This window comes from Portunus trituberculatus, chromosome 24 (genome assembly GCF_017591435.1).
Source record: "Portunus trituberculatus isolate SZX2019 chromosome 24, ASM1759143v1, whole genome shotgun sequence".
In the NCBI taxonomy this organism is placed as follows: Eukaryota; Metazoa; Arthropoda; class Malacostraca; order Decapoda; family Portunidae; genus Portunus; species Portunus trituberculatus.
In genome coordinates this window covers 7,621,204-7,641,531 of record NC_059278.1, presented here as the reverse complement: position 1 = coordinate 7,641,531, position 20,328 = coordinate 7,621,204, and the positions used below count along the sequence as shown (strand labels likewise).

At 40.9% G+C, this 20,328-nt stretch overlaps 1 protein-coding gene across 1 annotated transcript in view; it reads left to right on the top strand.

Annotated features, from left to right (window-relative positions):
• LOC123508398 overlaps positions 1–20,328 on the top strand; it is an 88,268-nt gene that overhangs the window by 5,262 nt on the left and 62,678 nt on the right. Inside the window, exon 3 of the mRNA XM_045262121.1 lies at positions 17,425–17,475. Within this exon, the coding sequence (XP_045118056.1) occupies positions 17,425–17,475 (51 nt within the window). The remainder of the gene's footprint in view (positions 1–17,424; positions 17,476–20,328) is intronic.

Genomic DNA, 20,328 nt, shown 5'->3' with positions numbered 1-20,328 from the left:
AAATGGAAAACTAAATATAAGGGAGGCAATAGTAAAGGTAAAAAACGGGGAAGAAGTATATGAGGATGCTGGAGATATAGCTGAAATTTTGAACGACAACTTTTGCAAAGTGTTTACAAAGGAGGAGCATTTTATGGGAGGAAGGCCTACGGAAATAAAGCAAATGCAGGACATCATGGTTACTAAGGAAGATGTAAGGAAAATTATAAGCAATCTGGATATTAATAAATCAATGGGGCCTGATGGCATATCTGGGAGGTTGCTAAATGAATGTAAGGATCAATTGTTGAACCCTGTATTTGATATTGTGGAAACCTCCATACGAACAGGATTAGTCCCGAAAGAGTGGAAAAGAGCTGACATTGTGCCTATATATAAGAATGGTAGTAGAATGGAACCGCTAAATTATAGACCAGTATCGTTGACTAGTATATTGTGCAAGGTATGTGAAGAAGTAATTAAAGCTAAGTGGAGTGAGTATCTAGAAAGTGAAAACATTCTGAGTGAAAGGCAGTTTGGTTTCAGAAAAGGAAGATCGTGTATCCAATTTATTATGTTTTTATTCAAGAGTGACTGACATACTACAACATAGAGAGGGATGGGTGGATGCTATCTACCTGGACTTGAGAAAGGCCTTTGATAAAGTACCACACAATAGACTGATGTGGAAACTAAAGATGATTGGAGGAGTAAATGATAAACTAGCAAAATGGATGGAAAATTACTTAATGGGAAGAGAAATGAGAACAGTGGTGAGAGGAAGGAAGTCCGAGTGGAAGAAGGTAACCAGTGGAGTTCCACAAGGGTCAGTGCTTGGTCCCATCATGTTTTTGATTTATGTTAATGATATGCCAGTAGGAATTGACAGTTACATGAACATGTTTGCGGACAATACTAAAATTATGAGGAGAGTAAAGAATGTGGAAGATTGTAACAAGTTACAGGAAGATCTTGATAAAATATATGAGTGGAGTAAGGAGTGGCAGATGGAATTTAATATAGACAAGACCCATGTTATGAAAATGGGAAGAAGTAGATACAGACCAAACAGGGATTACAGGCTGGGTGATGAGAAAATTAAAGAGACCAATGAGGAGAAAGACTTAGGAGTAACTGCAAAACACTTTGTCACCGGAGAAACACATTAACAAGATTTTTGGAAAACATACAACATGCTTCAAAATATTGGCCTTGCATTCCACTACCTAGATGAAGGAATGATGAAGAAGATATTATGTACCTTAATAAGACCCCAGTTAGAATATGCAGCATGTGTCTGGTCACCGCATATGAAGAAAAATGTGAAGAAGGTGGAAAGGGTACAGAGGCTGGCAACAAGGATGGTAGCAGGACTCAGGAGTTAGACTATGAGGAAAGACTGAGGAAGCTGGGGCTGACCACATTAGAAGAGAGAAGAACAAGAGGAGACATGATAACTATATATAAATTGGTGAACAAGATTGACATACTGGACAGAGAGTTGATAAAGGTGACCACAAGTAATCATCTCCGAGGACATGGAAAAAACTTAATAAAAGACATCTGTCTAAATGACGTGAGAAAATACAGTTTCTCGCATCGTAGTATTGATAAGTGGAATAAACTGAGCAATGATGTCGTTGATGCGGTGTGTGTCAATAAGATGAAAGAGAGATATGACAGGAATGGACAAGGAGACAGGTCACAGAGAGCTTAGCTCGGACCCCGTAATATACAAATAGGTAAATACACACACACACACACACACACACACACACACACACACACACACACACACACACACACACACACACACACACACACACACACACACACACACACACACAGGGCCTGGTTCGAACACGGTGAGGCAAATCAAGATGTGTGGCCCCTGTTCATAGCAGATGGCGGAGGTGGTCGCTGAGCTCCAGAGCAATCATCTATAATTCTACAGTTACCTAAGAGTAACCAAGGTGGGAAAGGAGCTGGTAATGTTTGTCCCGTCTCCATATAGTCATGTTAACTGTTGATTAGCAAAATAATGTCCAGTGAAGGTAAATATAAACTGTAGCCTGCGTTTGAGCCATCAGCTGGTTTGTTTACGTCTGCGCAACATGGCGGCCGTGAACTCGAAAGAGGAATCAGACTTCACAGGGTTTCAAGGAATAATGGAGAAGAGCGCTTATGTGAAGAAAATTCTGGAGTTAGAAGGTAAAATTGAAAACTGTTTGAAAAGTATGAGGGCCTGGAAACGAGTTATGACAATGTAAGAGAGACTGTGCCGATATGAAGAAGGAAAATGCAGCACTGAAAGAGGAAGTTAAGCTAATTAAAGTGAATTGCGAAAATGTGGAGAATCTCTAGGAAAAGTGATGGAGAAGCAGGCTGAATGGAAAAAAGTCAGGAAGTGGAAAGAAAGGAGGTAAATTACAAAGTTGCAAGTCTGGAAAAGGAAATCAAAGAGTCAGGGGAGAAAACTTTGGGCCTTGCTGAAATTATAGATCAACAGATCATAGAAGAGAAGATAGCTGAGAAAGTGGTGAAGGTTATTAAGTCAAATGAGACATTGGTGAGGGAAACTGTAGACAAAAAGAGATGTGTGGTGATATTTGGTGTGGAGGAGGATAAGACACCGAGTAAAATGGAGAGAGAGAAAACATAAAAAGGTGATAAATAATATCATTAATGTGGTGCAGGAGGAGGAAAAGACCTAGTACAAGAAATAGAGGACTTCCATAGAATTGGAAAGTTCACAAGAGAAGGTATGAGGCCAATAAGAATCAAACTTAAGTCACAAAAGGATGTAGATGAATTGGTGGAGAAGTCATGGAGGCTAGCCCAGCAGGAAACAACAAGGAAGATTTGGTTGAGAAGAGATCTCGGTGAAAAGGAAAGAGAAATGTTAAATGAGTTGAGAAAGGAGGCTTTGAAAAAATGAAGAGAGGACAGAAGAGGAGAAGAAAGAGTTTTTCTGGAGAATCTTGGATATGAGACTGAGGAAGTGGTTCATAACCCAGAAAAGTACAGCAAGAAAGGACTAAAGAAACTTACATATGAGCGAAATGTAATGTATTCCAACATAAATGGAGTGATATCGGGATTTTAGAACTCAACGATTACTTGAGGGACAAGAACCCAGATATTGTGGGTCTTACTGAAACAAAACTGAGAGAGGAGAAGACCTGATGAAGGTTGGAGAAGGAAATATAACGTTTGGAAAAGAAATAGAGTAGGTAAGATGGGAGGAGGAGTGATGTTGCTGGTTAAAAAGATATAAAGGTGGATCAAGTGAAAAAGGTATGGGAAAGGCAGAAGTGCTAAAGATCAGAGCAGAAACTAATGAAGGAAAAAGAGGCACTACATAGTGGTGTACGTACCACCTAAGACAAATGCATGGTCAGTACAGGAATATGAAGAAATGATAAGTGATACAGGAACATGTCTGGAAGAAATGTTGGGTGGCTGTGAACGAACTATAATGATGGGAGATTTTAATTGTAAAGAGGTGTGTTGGGAGGACTGGTCAATGGAAGGATCAGAGACAACATGGGGAAATACACTATTGACACTGGCAATGGAAAATGTGTTAACTCAGTGGGTCAAAGAAGATACTAGGTTTGGAGGAGAGGGAGCATCGTCAAGACTGGACTTGGTCTTTAGTACAGAGCCAATGGTCATTGAGGAGATGAGGGTGGAGTGCCCTTTAGCAAAGAGTGATCATGCAGTTTTGGAGTTCAAGGTGATAGACGAAGAGAAATCTAGAAGAAATGAAGAATATAAAGTGGGAAGATGGAATTATGCCAAGACAGATTTTGGAAACCTAAAGAAATTCTTTCAAGAGACAAATTGGATGAAATTCAAGAGTGCTAAGGAGCAAATGAAAAGTGGAAGGAATTTATAAAAATATACAAAGAAGGTGAGAAAAATTTGTACCAATAAGACAACATAGAGAAGTTGGAAAGCAGGACTGGTTTAACGATAGATGTGAAAAGGCTAGAACAAGAAAAGAGGATGCATGGAAGAGGTGGAGAAGGAAAAGACGGATTAAGCAGTGGGAAAGTTACAAAAGAGCAAGAAATGAATATGTGTTGATTAGAAGAGAAGAAAGAAAGAAACAAGAAAAGGATATAATTGATAAATGTAAAGACCAACCAAGGCTTTTTACAGACATGTGAACAACAACATCAAAAATAGAGAAAGTATTGAAAGTTTAGAAGTAAATGGAGTATGCAGTGAAGATCCCAGGAAATGGCAGAGGCTATGAATGGATGCTTTCGGAAGGTATTCACAAAGGAGACTGCTTTTGACAAACCACTGGTAATGGAACAGAAAGGGATTATGAAGGAGTTTCAAGTAACTGTGGAGGAGATCAAGAACATGATGGGGAGTTTAGAAGTGAGAAAAGCTGTGGGACCTGATGGGGTATCAGGATGGATTTTAAGAGAATGCAGGAGCAATTGGCAGAAAAAGTTTGTGAAGTAATTGATGCCTCATTAAGGGAAGGTGTAGTGCCCCAAGACTGGAAAAGAGCTAACATTGTCCCAATCTATAAATCAGGTAACAAGAGAGACCCATTGAACTATAGACCAGTGTCACTTACAAGTGTGGTAGCTAAGATGTGTGAGAGGGTGGTGAAGACTAGATGGACAGACTTCTTGGAGAAAATGACATACTTTGTGAGTGTCAATTTGGTTTTAGGAAAGGGCGTTCATGCACGACAAACCTGATATGTTACTATTCGAGGGTGATAGATGTAATACAGGAAAGAGATGGTTGGGCTGATGGAATATATCTGGATTTAAAAAAGGCCTTTGATAAGGTACCACACCAGAGACTGATCTGGAAACTTGAAATGGTAGGAGGAGTGCATGGCAGTTTACTAAAATGGATGGAAGACTTTTGGTAGGAAGAGAAATGAGAACAATAATTAAGGACAGACCATCAGAATGGGGATTGGTGGAGAGTGGAGTTCCACAGGGATCAGTGTTGGCACCAGTAATGTTCAGTCTACATAAATGACATGGTGGATGGGGTGTCCAGTTATGTGAGCCTATTTGCAGACGATGCAAAATTGTTAAGAAAAGTGAGATGTGACAAAGATTGCGAACTACTCCAGGAAGACTTGGACAGAATATGGAAATGGAGCTGTACATGGCAAATGGAGTTCAACACGACAAAATGCAAGAAAATAGAGTTTGGCAAGAGTGAAAGAAGAATCAGGAGTATGTACAAGATAGGAAATGAAGACATAAAACCAGTCATGAAGAAAAAGACCTTGGGGTGACAATTACCAATGACCTATCGCCAGAGAGACATATAAACAAAATAATTGGAGAAGTATTGAACTTATTGAGGAACATAAGAGTGGCGTTCAGATATCTAGATGAAGAAATGATGAAGAAAATAATTACTGCAATGATAAGACCGAGGCTTGAATATGCAACAATACAGTGGGCTCGAACTTAAAGAAACACATAAGGAAACTAGAGAAAGTACAGAGGGCTGCAACGAAAATGGTGCCTGACTTAAGAGATTTGACTTATGAAGACAGACTGAAAAGAATGCAACTTCCAACCCTGGAAAACAGAAGAGAAAGGGGAGACCTGATAGCAATATACAGAGTGATGATTGGCATGGAAAAATGGATAGGGAAGATCTGTGTATGTGGAATGGAAGAATGTCGAGAGGGCATGGGAAAAACTAAAATGGCCACTTATAGGAGAGATGTGAAAAATATAGCTTCCTCATAGAAGGGTGGAAGCATGGAATAGTTTAGACGTGGAAGTGGTCAACGCAAGGAATATTCATGATTTTAAGAAAAGCTGGACATTAATAGATATGGAGACGGGACAACACGAGCATAGCTCTTTTCCCGTATGTTACAATTAGGTAAATACAATTAGGTAAATACACACACACACACACACACACACACACACACACAGATGGTGAAATCAAAAATGGTCTTAATGTTGTTCAAGCAGTAAAAATAGAATACGGGATGTAAGATTGTGGTGGCCTGGTGTGGGTGTGTTGTGGTCTCAGTCAAAGATGGATGAGTTCTCAGCTGTGTAATGGGGAAGACTGGCTACCAGATACAATGAGAACACACACACACACACACACACACACACACACACACATGGATGGACACAGAAGTCGCTGAGAGAAATCATCTATACTACAGTTGCCTAAGAGTAACTAAGGTGGAAGGAGATGAATGTTTGTGTGCTCCATATGTTAACTGTTGAGAAGCAATAATGTCCAGGAAGGAAATAACTGTAATGCGTTGGAACCATCAGCTGGGAGTTGTTTACATCTGCGAACATGGCGTGAACTGAAGAGAAATTAAACTTAACAGGTTCAAGGACAATGGAAAAGAGTATGTGAAGAAAATTCTGGAATTAGAAGGAAAAATTGAAAACTATTTGAAAAGTATGGAACTGGAAAAGAGTCATAACAATGTGCTGAAAGAGTGCGCTGAAATGAAGAAGAAAATGCAGTACTGAAAGAGGAAGTTAAGCTAATTAAAGTGAATTGAAAATGTGGAGAATCTCTAGAAAAGTGATGGAGAAGCAGGCTGAATGGAAAAAAGTCAGGAAGTGGAAAGAAAGGAGGTAAATTACAAAGTTGCAAGTCTGGAAAAGGAAATCAAAGAGTCTGGGAGAAAACTTTGGGCCTTGATGAAATTATAGATCAACAGATCATAGAAGAGAAGATTGCTGAGAAAGTGGTGAAGGTTATTAAGTCAAATGAGACATTGGTGAGGGAAACTGTAGACAAAAAGAGATGTGGTGATATTTGGTGTGGAGGAGGATAAGACACCGAGTAAAATGGAGAGAGAAAAACATAAAAAGGTGATAAATAATATCATTAATGTGGTGCAGGAGGAGGGAAAAGACCTAGTACAAGAAATAGAGGACTTCCATAGAATTGGAAAGTTCACAGAGAAGGTATGAGGCCAATAAGAATCAAATTTAAGTCACAAAAGGATGTAGATGAATTGGTGGAGAAGTCATGGAGGTTAGCCCAGCAGGAAACAACAAGGAAGATTTGGTTGAGAAGAGATCTCGGTGAAAAGGAAAGAGAAATGTTAAATGAGTTGAGAAAGGAGGCTTTGAAAAAAAATGAAGAGAGGACAGAAGAGGAGAAGAAAGAGTTTTCTGGAGAATCTTGGATATGAGACTGAGGAAGTGGTTCATAACCCAGAAAAGTACAGCAAGAAAGGACTAAAGAAACTTACGTATGAGCGAATGTAATGTATTCCAACATAAATGGAGTGATATCGGGATTTTAGAACTCAACGATTACTTGAGGGACAAGAACCCAGATATTGTGGGTCTTACTGAAACAAAACTGAGAGAGGAGAAGACCTGATGATGGTTGGAGAAGGAAATATAATGTTTGGAAAAGAAATAGAGTAGGTAAGATGGGAGGAGGAGTGATGTTGCTGGTTAAAAAGATATAAAGGTGGATCAAGTGAAAGAAGGTATGGGAAAGGCAGAAGTGCTAAAGATCAGAGCAGAAACTAATGAAGGAAAAAGAGGCACTACATAGTGGTGTACGTACCACCTAAGACAAATGCATGGTCAGTACAGGAATGAAGAAATGAGAAATGATACAGGAACATGTCTGGAAGAAATGTTGGGTGGCTGTGAACGAACTATAATGATGGGAGATTTTAATTGTAAAGAGGTGTGTTGGGAGGACTGGTCAATGGAGGATCAGAGACAACATGGGAAATACACTATTGACACTGGCAATGGAAAATGTGTTAACTCAGTGGGTCAAAGAAGATACTAGGTTTGGAGGAGAGGGAGCATCGTCAAGACTGGACTTGGTCTTTAGTACAGAGCCAATGGTCATTGAGGAGATGAGGGTGGAGTGCCCTTTAGCAAAGAGTGATCATGCAGTTTTGGAGTTCAAGGTGATAGATGAAGAGAAATCTAGAAGAAATGAAGAATATAAAGTGGGAAGATGGAATTATGCCAAGACAGATTTTGGAAACCTAAAGAAATTCTTTCAAGAGACAAATTGGATGAAATTCAAGAGTGCTAAGGAGCAAATGAAAAGTGGAAGGAATTTATAAAAATATACAAAGAAGGTGAGAAAAATTTGTACCAATAAGACAACATAGAGAAGTTGGAAAGCAGGACTGGTTTAACGATAGATGTGAAAAGGCTAGAACAAGAAAAGAGGATGCATGGAAGAGGTGGAGAAGGAAAAGACGGATTAAGCAGTGGAAAGTTACAAAAGAGCAAGAAATGAATATGTGTTGATTAGAAGAGAAGAAAGAAAGAAACAAGAAAAGGATATAATTGATAAATGTAAAGACCAACCAAGGCTTTTTTACAGACATGTGAACAACAACATCAAAAATAGAGAAAGTATTGAAAGTTTAGAAGTAAATGGAGTTTGCAGTGAAGATCCCAGGAAATGGCAGAGGCTATGAATGGATGCTTTCGGAAGGTATTCACAAAGGAGACTGCTTTTGACAAACCACTGGTAATGGAACAAGGATTATGAAGGAGTTTCAAGTAACTGTGGAGGAGATCAAGAATATGATGGGGAGTTTAGAAGTGAGAAAAGCTGTGGGACCTGATGGGGTATCAGGATGGATTTTAAGAGAATGCAGGGAGCAACTGGCAGAAAAAGTTTGTGAAGTAATTGATGCCTCATTAAGGGAAGGTGTAGTGCCCCAAGACTGGAAAAGAGCTAACATTGTCCCAATCTATAAATCAGGTAACAAGAGAGACCCATTGAACTATAGACCAGTGTCACTTACAAGTGTGGTAGCTAAGATGTGTGAGAGGGTGGTGAAGAATAGATGGACAGACTTCTTGGAGAAAAATGACATACTTTGTGAGTGTCAATTTGGTTTTAGAAAAGGGCGTTCATGCACGACAAACCTGATATGTTACTATTCGAGGGTGATAGATGTAATACAGGAAAGAGATGGTTGGGCTGATGGAATATATCTGGATTTAAAAAAGGCCTTTGATAAGGTACCACACCGGAGACTGATCTGGAAACTTGAAATGGTAGGAGGAGTGCATGGCAGTTTACTAAAATGGATGGAAGACTTTTGGTAGGAAGAGAAATGAGAACAATAATTAAGGACAGACCATCAGAATGGGGCTTGGTGGAGAGTGGAGTTCCACAGGGATCAGTGTTGGCACCAGTAATGTTCGGTCTACATAAATGACATGGTGGATGGGGTGTCCAGTTATGTGAGCCTATTTGCAGACGATGCAAAATTGTTAAGAAAAGTGAGATGTGACAAAGATTGCGAACTACTCCAGGAAGACTTGGACAGAATATGGAAATGGAGCTGTACATGGCAAATGGAGTTCAACACGACAAAATGCAAGAAAATAGAGTTTGGCAAGAGTGAAAGAAGAATCAGGAGTATGTACAAGATAGGAAATGAAGACATAAAACCAGTCATGAAGAAAAAGACCTTGGGGTGACAATTACCAATGACCTATCGCCAGAGAGACATATAAACAAAATAATTGGAGAAGTATTGAACTTATTGAGGAACATAAGAGTGGCGTTCGTATATTTAGATGAAGAAATGATGAAGAAAATAATTACTGCAATGATAAGACCGAGGCTTGAATATGCAACAATACAGTGGGCTCGAACTTAAAGAAACACATAAGGAAACTAGAGAAAGTACAGAGGGCTGCAACAAAATGGTGCCTGACTTAAGAGATTTGACTTATGAAGACAGACTGAAAAGAATGCAACTTCCGACCCTGGAAAACAGAAGAGAAAGGGAGACCTGATAGCAATATACAGAGTGATGATTGGCATGGAAAAATGGATAGGGAAGATCTGTGTATGTGGAATGAAAGAATGTCGAGAGGGCATGGGAAAAACTAAAATGGCCACTTATAGGAGAGATGTGAAAAATATAGCTTCCTCATAGAAGGGTGGAAGCATGGAATAGTTTAGACGTGGAAGTGGTCAACGCAAGGAATATTCATGATTTTAAGAAAAGCTGGACATTAATAGATATGGAGACGGGACAACACGAGCATAGCTCTTTTCCGTATGTTACAATTAGGTAAATACAATTAGGTAAATAACACACACACACACACACACACATCGTCGATGGTGGATGTGGTCGCTGAGCTCCAGAGCAATCATCTCTAATTCTACAGTTACCATTGCCTAAGAGTAACCAAGGTGGGAAAGGAGCTGGTAATGTTTGTCCCGTCTCCATATAGTCATGTTAACTGTTGATTAGCAAAATAATGTCCAGGGAAGGTAAATATAAACTGTAGCCTGCGTTTGAGCCATCAGCTGGTTTGTTTACATCTGCGCAACATGGCGGCCGTGAACTCGAAAGATGAATCAGACTTCACAGGATTTCAAGGAATAATGGAGAAGAGCGCTTATGTGAAGAAAATTCTGGAGTTGGAAGGTAAAATTGAAAACTGTTTGAAAAGTATGGGGCCTGGAAACGAGTTATGACAATGTATTGAAAGAGTGTGCCGATATGAAGAAGGAAAATGAAGCACTGAAAGAGGAAGTTAAGCTAATTAAAGTGAATTGCGAAAAATGTGGAGAATCTCTAGGAAAAGTGATGGAGAAGCAGGCTGAATGGAAAAAGTCAGGAAGTGGAAAGAAAGGAGGTAAATTACAAAGTTGCAAGTCTGGAAAAGGAAATCAAAGAGTCTGGGAGAAAACTTTGGGCCTTGCTGAAATTATAGATCAACAGATCATAGAAGAGAAGATTGCTGAGAAAGTGGTGAAGGTTATTAAATCAAATGAGACATTGGTGAGGGAAACTGTAGACAAAAAGAGATGTGTGGTGATATTTGGTGTGGAGGAGGATAAGACACCGAGTAAAATGGAGAGAGAGAAAACATAAAAAGGTGATAAATAATATCATTAATGTGGTGCAGGAGGAGGAAAAGACCTAGTACAAGAAATAGAGGACTTCCATAGAATTGGAAAGTTCACAAGAGAAGGTATGAGGCCAATAAGAATCAAACTTAAGTCACAAAAGGATGTAGATGAATTGGTGGAGAAGTCATGGAGGCTAGCCCAGCAGGAAACAACAAGGAAGATTTGGTTGAGAAGAGATCTCGGTGAAAAGGAAAGAGAAATGTTAAATGAGTTGAGAAAGGAGGCTTTGAATAAAAATGAAGAGAGGACAGAAGAGGAGAAGAAAGAGTTTTTCTGGAGAATCTTGGATATGAGACTGAGGAAGTGGTTCATAACCCAGAAAAGTACAGTAAGAAAGGACTAAAGAAACTTATGTATGAGCGGAATGTAATGTATTCCAACATAAATGGAGTGATATCGGGGATTTTAGAACTCAACGATTACTTGAGGGACAAGAACCCAGATATTGTGGGTCTTACTGAAACAAAACTGAGAGAGGGAGAAGACCTGATGATGGTTGGAGAAGGGAAATATAATGTTTGGAAAAGAAATAGAGTAGGTAAGATGGGAGGAGGAGTGATGTTGCTGGTTAAAAAGATATAAAGGTGGATCAAGTGAAAGAAGGTATGGGAAAGGCAGAAGTGCTAAAGATCAGAGCAGAAACTAATGAAGGAAAAAGAGGCACTACATAGTGGTGTACGTACCACCTAAGACAAATGCATGGTCAGTACAGGAATATGAAGAAATGATAAGTGATACAGGAACATGTCTGGAAGAAATGTTGGGTGGCTGTGAACGAACTATAATGATGGGAGATTTTAATTGTAAAGAGGTGTGTTGGGAGGACTGGTCAATGGAAGGATCAGAGACAACATGGGAAATACACTATTGACACTGGCAATGGAAAATGTGTTAACTCAGTGGGTCAAAGAAGATACTAGGTTTGGAGGAGAGGGAGCATCGTCAAGACTGGACTTGGTCTTTAGTACAGAGCCAATGGTCATTGAGGAGATGAGGGTGGAGTGCCCTTTAGCAAAGAGTGATCATGCAGTTTTGGAGTTCAAGGTGATAGATGAAGAGAAATCTAGAAGAAATGAAGAATATAAAGTGGGAAGATGGAATTATGCCAAGACAGATTTTGGAAACCTAAAGAAATTCTTTCAAGAGACAAATTGGATGAAATTCAAGAGTGCTAAGGAGCAAATGAAAAGTGGAAGGAATTTATAAAAATATACAAAGAAGGTGAGAAAAATTTGTACCAATAAGACAACATAGAGAAGTTGGAAAGCAGGACTGGTTTAACGATAGATGTGAAAAGGCTAGAACAAGAAAAGAGGATGCATGGAAGAGGTGGAGAAGGAAAAGACGGATTAAGCAGTGGGAAAGTTACAAAAGAGCAAGAAATGAATATGTGTTGATTAGAAGAGAAGAAAGAAAGAAACAAGAAAAGGATATAATTGATAAATGTAAAGACCAACCAAGGCTTTTTACAGACATGTGAACAACAACATCAAAAATAGAGAAAGTATTGAAAGTTTAGAAGTAAATGGAGTATGCAGTGAAGATCCCAGGAAATGGCAGAGGCTATGAATGGATGCTTTCGGAAGGTATTCACAAAGGAGACTGCTTTTGACAAACCACTGGTAATGGAACAGAAAGGGATTATGAAGGAGTTTCAAGTAACTGTGGAGGAGATCAAGAATATGATGGGGAGTTTAGAAGTGAGAAAGCTGTGGGACCTGATGGGGTATCAGGATGGATTTTAAGAGAATGCAGGAGCAACTGGCAGAAAAAGTTTGTGAAGTAATTGATGCCTCATTAAGGGAAGGTGTAGTGCCCCAAGACTGGAAAAGAGCTAACATTGTCCCAATCTATAAATCAGGTAACAAGAGAGACCCATTGAACTATAGACCAGTGTCACTTACAAGTGTGGTAGCTAAGATGTGTGAGAGGGTGGTGAAGAATAGATGGACAGACTTCTTGGAGAAAAATGACATACTTTGTGAGTGTCAATTTGGTTTTAGAAAAGGGCGTTCATGCACGACAAACCTGATATGTTACTATTCGAGGGTGATAGATGTAATACAGGAAAGAGATGGTTGGGCTGATGGAATATATCTGGATTTAAAAAAGGCCTTTGATAAGGTACCACACCGGAGACTGATCTGGAAACTTGAAATGGTAGGAGGAGTGCATGGCAGTTTACTAAAATGGATGGAAGACTTTTGGTAGGAAGAGAAATGAGAACAATAATTAAGGACAGACCATCAGAATGGGGCTTGGTGGAGAGTGGAGTTCCACAGGGATCAGTGTTGGCACCAGTAATGTTCGCGGTCTACATAAATGACATGGTGGATGGGGTGTCCAGTTATGTGAGCCTATTTGCAGACGATGCAAAATTGTTAAGAAAAGTGAGATGTGACAAAGATTGCGAACTACTCCAGGAAGACTTGGACAGAATATGGAAATGGAGCTGTACATGGCAAATGGAGTTCAACACGACAAAATGCAAGAAAATAGAGTTTGGCAAGAGTGAAAGAAGAATCAGGAGTATGTACAAGATAGGAAATGAAGACATAAAACCAGTCATGAAGAAAAAGACCTTGGGGTGACAATTACCAATGACCTATCGCCAGAGAGACATATAAACAAAATAATTGGAGAAGTATTGAACTTATTGAGGAACATAAGAGTGGCGTTCGTATATTTAGATGAAGAAATGATGAAGAAAATAATTACTGCAATGATAAGACCGAGGCTTGAATATGCAACAATACAGTGGGCTCCGAACTTAAAGAAACACATAAGGAAACTAGAGAAAGTACAGAGGGCTGCAACAAAAATGGTGCCTGACTTAAGAGATTTGACTTATGAAGACAGACTGAAAAGAATGCAACTTCCGACCCTGGAAAACAGAAGAGAAAGGGGAGACCTGATAGCAATATACAGAGTGATGATTGGCATGGAAAAAATGGATAGGGAAGATCTGTGTATGTGGAATGAAAGAATGTCGAGAGGGCATGGGAAAAAACTAAAAATGGCCACTTATAGGAGAGATGTGAAAAAATATAGCTTCCCTCATAGAAGGGTGGAAGCATGGAATAGTTTAGACGTGGAAGTGGTCAACTCAACGCAAGGAATATTCATGATTTTAAGAAAAAGCTTGGACATTAATAGATATGGAGACGGGACAACACGAGCATAGCTCTTTTCCCGTATGTTACAATTAGGTAAATACAATTAGGTAAATACACACACACACACTCTCTATATGGACAAGGAAATGATGAAGAAATTGATAAGTACTAAAATAAGACCTAGATTGGAATATGCAGGAGTTGTGTGGACTCCCCATAAAAAGAAACACATAAGAAAATTAGAGACTACAAAAATGGCTACAAGAATGGTTCCAGAATTTAAAGGGATGGCATATGAGGAGAGACTAAAGGCAATGGATCTACCAACCTTGGAGCAGAGAAGAGAGAGAGGGGATCTGATACAAGTTTATAAATTGATTAACGGAATGGATGAAGTGGATAATGAGAAACTGATCCTGAGAGAAGAATATGACTTTAGAAGCACAAGATCGCATAGTAAGAAACTAAGGAAGGGACGATGTCTGAGAGATGTTAAAAATTTAGTTTCCGCAAAGATGTGTTGAGACTTGGAACAGTTTGAGTGAGGAAGTGGTATCAGCAAAGAGTGTACATAGTTTTAAAGAAAAATTGGATAAGTGTAGATATGGAGACGGGACCACACGAGCATAAAGCCCAGGCCCTGTAAAACTACAACTAGGTAAATACAACTAGGTAAATACACACACACACACACACACACACACACAGTGGTTAGAGCGCTGGCTTCACAAGCCAGAGGACCGGGGTTCGATTCCCCGGCTGGGTGGAGATATTTGGGTGTGTCTCCTTTCACGTGTAGCCCCTGTTCACCTAGCAGTGAGTAGGTACGGGATGTAAATCGAGGAGTTGTGACCTTGTTGTCCCGGTGTGTGGTGTGTGCCTGGTCTCAGGCCTATCCGAAGATCGGAAATAATGAGCTCTGAGCTCGTTCCGTAGGGTAACATCTGGCTGTCTCGTCAGAGACTGCAGCAAATCAAACAGTGAATTACACACACTCTCTCTCTCTCTCTCTCTTTCTCTCTCATCTTGGAAGGGAAATTGTACACTTCCAATGAGAGAGAGAGAGAGAGAGAGAGAGAGAGAGAGAGAGAGAGAATTTCATCTCTTTTCACATCAAGTTTCAGGCAAATAACATTATCTCTCTCTCTCTCTCTCTCTCTCTCTCACACACACACACACACACGCACACGCACATGCACACGTAATGGGGAAGACTGGCTGGGTGACCAGCAGGCGACCGAGGCAAATAACATTATCTCTCTCTCTCTCTCTCTCTCTCTCTCTCTCTCTCTCTCTCTCTCTCTCTCTCTCTCTCTCTCTCTCTCTCTCTCTCTCTCTCTCTCTCTCTCTCTCTCTCTCTCTCTCTCACACGCACATGTAATGGGGAAGACTGGCTGGGTGACCAGCAGACGACCGAGGTGAATTACACACGCTTTCATGCACCAACCTGTTAGTTGATTCTCTCTCTCTCTCTCTCTCTCTCTCTCTCTCTCTCTCTCTCTCTCTCTCTCTCTCTCTCTCTCTCTCTCTCTCTCTGACAAAATACTTTCTACCATTTTATTATAAAATCGAAGATAATGAAAAAATTAACATGAAAGAATGATAGGTAATATTTTTTTTCACTTGCCGAGTCCTCAGTAATGTCTTCGCTTTCTTCAGTTTCTTCTTCTAAATATTCACTGTCACTGTCTTCAAACTCAGAAGCACTGCTAAATACATATGTTCTGTCCTGCTCCATGGTGAGTTATGATTTGAGATCCTTCGCTGTTATCAGGATGTCTCTTCGCACTTATGGTGCTTTCCACCCGGCGGGTCGCTGGGGTTGCCAAGTGTCGCCCGGAGAAAGGGAAAATAGCTTAGTTACCGCTAAATTTCCAGAGCTATAGTGACAACACTACATGTGGAAACATGCCAGACACTTCCATTCACCATCTGACTCGAGAAACCGCGCTTGGAGCTCAAAATTGAGGCGCAAAAATTCTTGATTACGGGTATGATCGCCGTCGCTACGGACGCATTGATGCAATCGTATATGTACGATTGCCGGAAGGAAAGTGTTAAAAAAGTTTAAAATGTTACATATACAGTAAAACCTCAGCTCATGACCATAATTCGTTCCTAAATCCTGTTCGTCACCTGATTTGTATGTCCCCTGAATCAATTTTTCCCATAATGTATTGAAATACCATTAATCTGTTCCAGATAAAAAAAAATCATACTTTTGTCCATAAAACCCATTCAAAATAGATCTTTAATGTATGCATGACATGAACAAAATAATTATAAAAAGCCTAAATTGTTTGACTTACCTAAATGCTATCAAAATGATAATAAAATGGATAAAAAAGAAAAGGTTATTTACTTGAGAGACTGGACGTTGATGGCATGATGGAATGGAGGAGAGGAGGATGGGGAGGAAGACAGACAAGATCCGAGAAGACAGTCATGAAAGAGGACTTTGGATGTGTGCAGCGTGCCAGAGCTACACAACAACTGTGTAGCGTCACAAGTCAGTGCCGCTATGTGGGGCCCTGTTATAGTGAACATCGACGTGGGAATCGTGGAAAGATTGCCGGTCTTCGTCTCTGCCTTTGGAAGATCCTTGCCTGCTGGGGATTGACTTCCTCACGTATGTGAGAGCAAGTTTGGACTTCCAATAAGGGAAGTTAAAGGTACGTGGCCAGGAAGTTCCTTTGATCCTCGGAGGTGATGCTCAGTGTGAAAGGAGTGGGCAGTAGGGCGGTGTTCCTTGCCAGGCGAGCGAGGAAACAGCTGCAATGGATGTGCCACAATCTGCAGTACCTGGACATGGCCCAGGATGATGATGACAGCAACACTGAGAGCCACCAGAGCAGCGAGGATCACGCTGAGGAAGCTACAGTAAAGCGTGCCGGTAACATCACCATGCCCAGGAAAAACAGGAGAAAATCGTGGTGGCACAGAGATTATGTTATGTAATATTTTTCGTATGTTCCTGTTTCTATTTTCTTTTGTGCTTATGTTTTGTTTTGTTGTTGTGTGATAGCTGGGTTGGCTATCATACAAACGGCTCGTCTGTCGGTGAGCTGTTTAACTGCGTTCGTCCCCCGAAATATCGTTCGTCCCCTGGGTCGATATATTGACTAATTTTTTGGTCTCCCGAATTGTTCGTCCCTAGAGACGTTCATCAAGCGAGGTTTTACTGTATAGCGATGTATATATAGTGTCCTTACTTCACAGATTTTCACATTTTGTGGATGGATACAGAACGCATTCCCTGCAATAAACAAGGCAACACTGTACCACTGTACTCAGAACATAGGTTGGCACTGTCTTGCTCCATCTTTACTTATCAAAATGTAACTAGTATCTTTTTTATAAATGTATGAATATTCTTAAAGAAGATGTACCTTTTTATTTTTTACAGCATGAGCGTCTCTTGCTGTCACTCCCATGCATAAATTCCATCTCTGCTCAGGTGAGACTGCTGGCTTTTCTTGTTTTTCCCATCATTTAACTGGCAATAGAGCAAAGGTTACTAGATAATATCATTTCCTCATGTATATTCCTTTCCTGACTAGTTTACAGCCAAGAGATTCTAGGTTGGAATCCTAAATTGTGTGGACTGTTGTCAGTCATGTTATATATAGCCCCTTTTCATGGAATAATAAATACAGGACATAAGTGAAGGACCCTTTTCATCATAGTCCAGCACTTTTTACGTACTTAATTTTTTATTGTTTGCTCTTCCTCTACAATTTTCTTATCTCTTAACCAACAGAGTGCTTTATGAATTACCCATTTCCATTTTCTTACAAAAAGCCAAAAAAAATTATTTCAGTTACATATATAGTCTATACCTCCTTTTGATACTGCTTGATATGATGTACTTTTAGCACACTGATATCTGAGGAAAAGCTAGTGCATATCAAGTAATTATGTAACTGACAGGTGACACTCCTTGAATGACACCACAGGGTTACTGCTCTCTCTCTCTCTCTCTCTCTCTCTCTCTCTCTCTCTCTCTCTCTCTCTCTCTCTCTCTCTCTCTCTCTCTCTCTCTCTCTCTCTCTCTCTCTCAAGGAAATTTGCAATGTTAGAGAGAGAGAGAGAGAGAGAGGAGGAGGGGAGAGGGAGAGAGAGAGAGAGAGAGAGAGAGAGAGAGAGAGAGAGAGAGAGAGAGAGAGAGCTGTGCGTGCCTGGAATAGATTCCGTCCATCCCCTTACCAAGCAGGATGGAACCACAGCCATCACCAGCGGGGAGAAAGCAGAGATATTAGCTGGCCTCTTCTCTGCAAATATGACTTGCAGCCCCCACCACAGCTGGCGCAGGAGTGTGATTAGACCCTAACATAAGTGGAAGTGACATAGCAACAGTGGAGCAACTCCTGAGAGCTGTTATGGCAGGAAGGTCACTGGACCTGATGATGTCAGTCCACAAATGTTGCGTCACTGCTCCATTAAGGTGGCATGACCTCTCTTGGAAGTGTTTGCGGCCTGCATCTGATAGAACACCAGGCCCTCCATATGTAAGGAAGCTTGTGTGGTGCCGGTGCACAAAGAGGTCCAGATTTGATCCTGTGAACTACTTTTCTGTCTCTAGTAGGCAAGATCCTTGAGAAAATAGTGGTGGAGGCCATTACCCGCCATCTCGAGGACAATGCCCTGCTCTCTGACCAGCAGTATGGATTCAGATTCAGACCTCAGTACTTGGCCCATTTCTGTGGAATATCTTCATGGATGACCTTCTCCAGCTACTGCCAGCAGTCATGGACTATGCTGATGACTGCAGCCTTTCCTATACCCATTCCTGCCATGCTGCTGAGGCCGTCAATCAGCAGGAACAAGTGACTGAGGAGTGGGATGCATGCTGGCAGGTGACATTTGCTCCAAAGATGGGCAATGGTGGTCTTTTGGTCTCCAGTTGCCAAGGCAGGAACAACAGGAAAGTTGTCTTTTGGCAGCGCTGCTCTCCCACTCCAAGAAGACGTCAAGATACTGGGAGTGGAGGTGGATCGAGGGCTGAGGTTTGACGGCCATGTTAAAACCATTGCCAAGAAAGCCTCTCATAGGATCCACTCTGAGAAGGGTGGCTGGCTTGACAGGAAGGGGAGACTGCTGCTATATAAGGCACAGGTACGTCCTCACCTGGAGTACGCAGCCCTCTCCTTAACGTCCTTTACCACCACCAATGTTACGCCTTAAGGCTGGTGGATGCATGCCGTGGACCTACCTTGCCCAGAGCCTGAGTGTCCTCTCGTCCCACTGGAACACTGCAGAGACACGGCGGCAATTGCAGTGTTCCTTCCATAAGGCACATTTGCAAAAAGTGCCACATCTGGCAAGGCTGTGTCATCCTCTAAGAGTCCACATGGAGCATGAGAACTGTGCTCAATGGTGGGGATGCCGTAGAGGTGCTGCGTTCCCACTGCTGTCAGCACCAATGCATCTTCACAGGACGCCTCTCCAGGATGTGGAACTTGTTCACGGCCATGGTTCGTCATGTTCAGGAGATGAAAATTCAGTGGCAAATTGATGACCTATAAGTGGAGGCACACTGCCGCTGACACTCCTCGTGACCTGACACTCAGTACACTGCAGTGAAAAAGTGAATAGTGCTCCATTTATATACTGACCATTTAGTCTTAATGTAGCATTTATAGATGTAAGAAAAATTAACATACTTAGCATGTATGCTAAGTTTATCTTAAGAAATATTATATATTATTTATCTTAAAGATAATGTTTTGTAAATATGGTAACTAAATAGATGGTAGTACCCTTAGAATAGGTAGCACACAACAGTGCACCTTTGGATACATAGGCTTCTGTACAGTCATGTTTAAGCAAATAAAAAGAGAGAGAGAGAGAGAGAGAGAGAGAGAGAGAGAGAGAGAGAGAGAGAGAGAGAGAGAGAGAGAGAGAGTGCTAGCTGCTTCTAAGTCAGGTATCCTTCCACCACCTTCTAGTTCAGATATGGTGTTAGTGCTGTTTTCTATTGTAATGAGTGAAGAGGAAAAGATCAAAGAAAGCTACTAAAGTGAACTGCTTCCTGGATGTGGTGCTCCAAGTGCAGCAGGTCATCAAAGCTTCCCCAGTGGGGATGAAACTCATAGGTGTGCAGAATTATGTTGTTTTTTATACAACCACCATCTCAATCTCAGTCTGCCCTGTACAATCTATTCTAGTGTTTTTCTGAGGTAAAAGGAAGGTTAACCATGTATAAGCCTTGCCAAGCTTGGGGATAGTGAGTTTGATGGCATGGTACCACAGTGAAGGGAATGTCCCAGAAAGCTTGCTGACATTGAAGATATTCAGGAAAAGGCAGGCC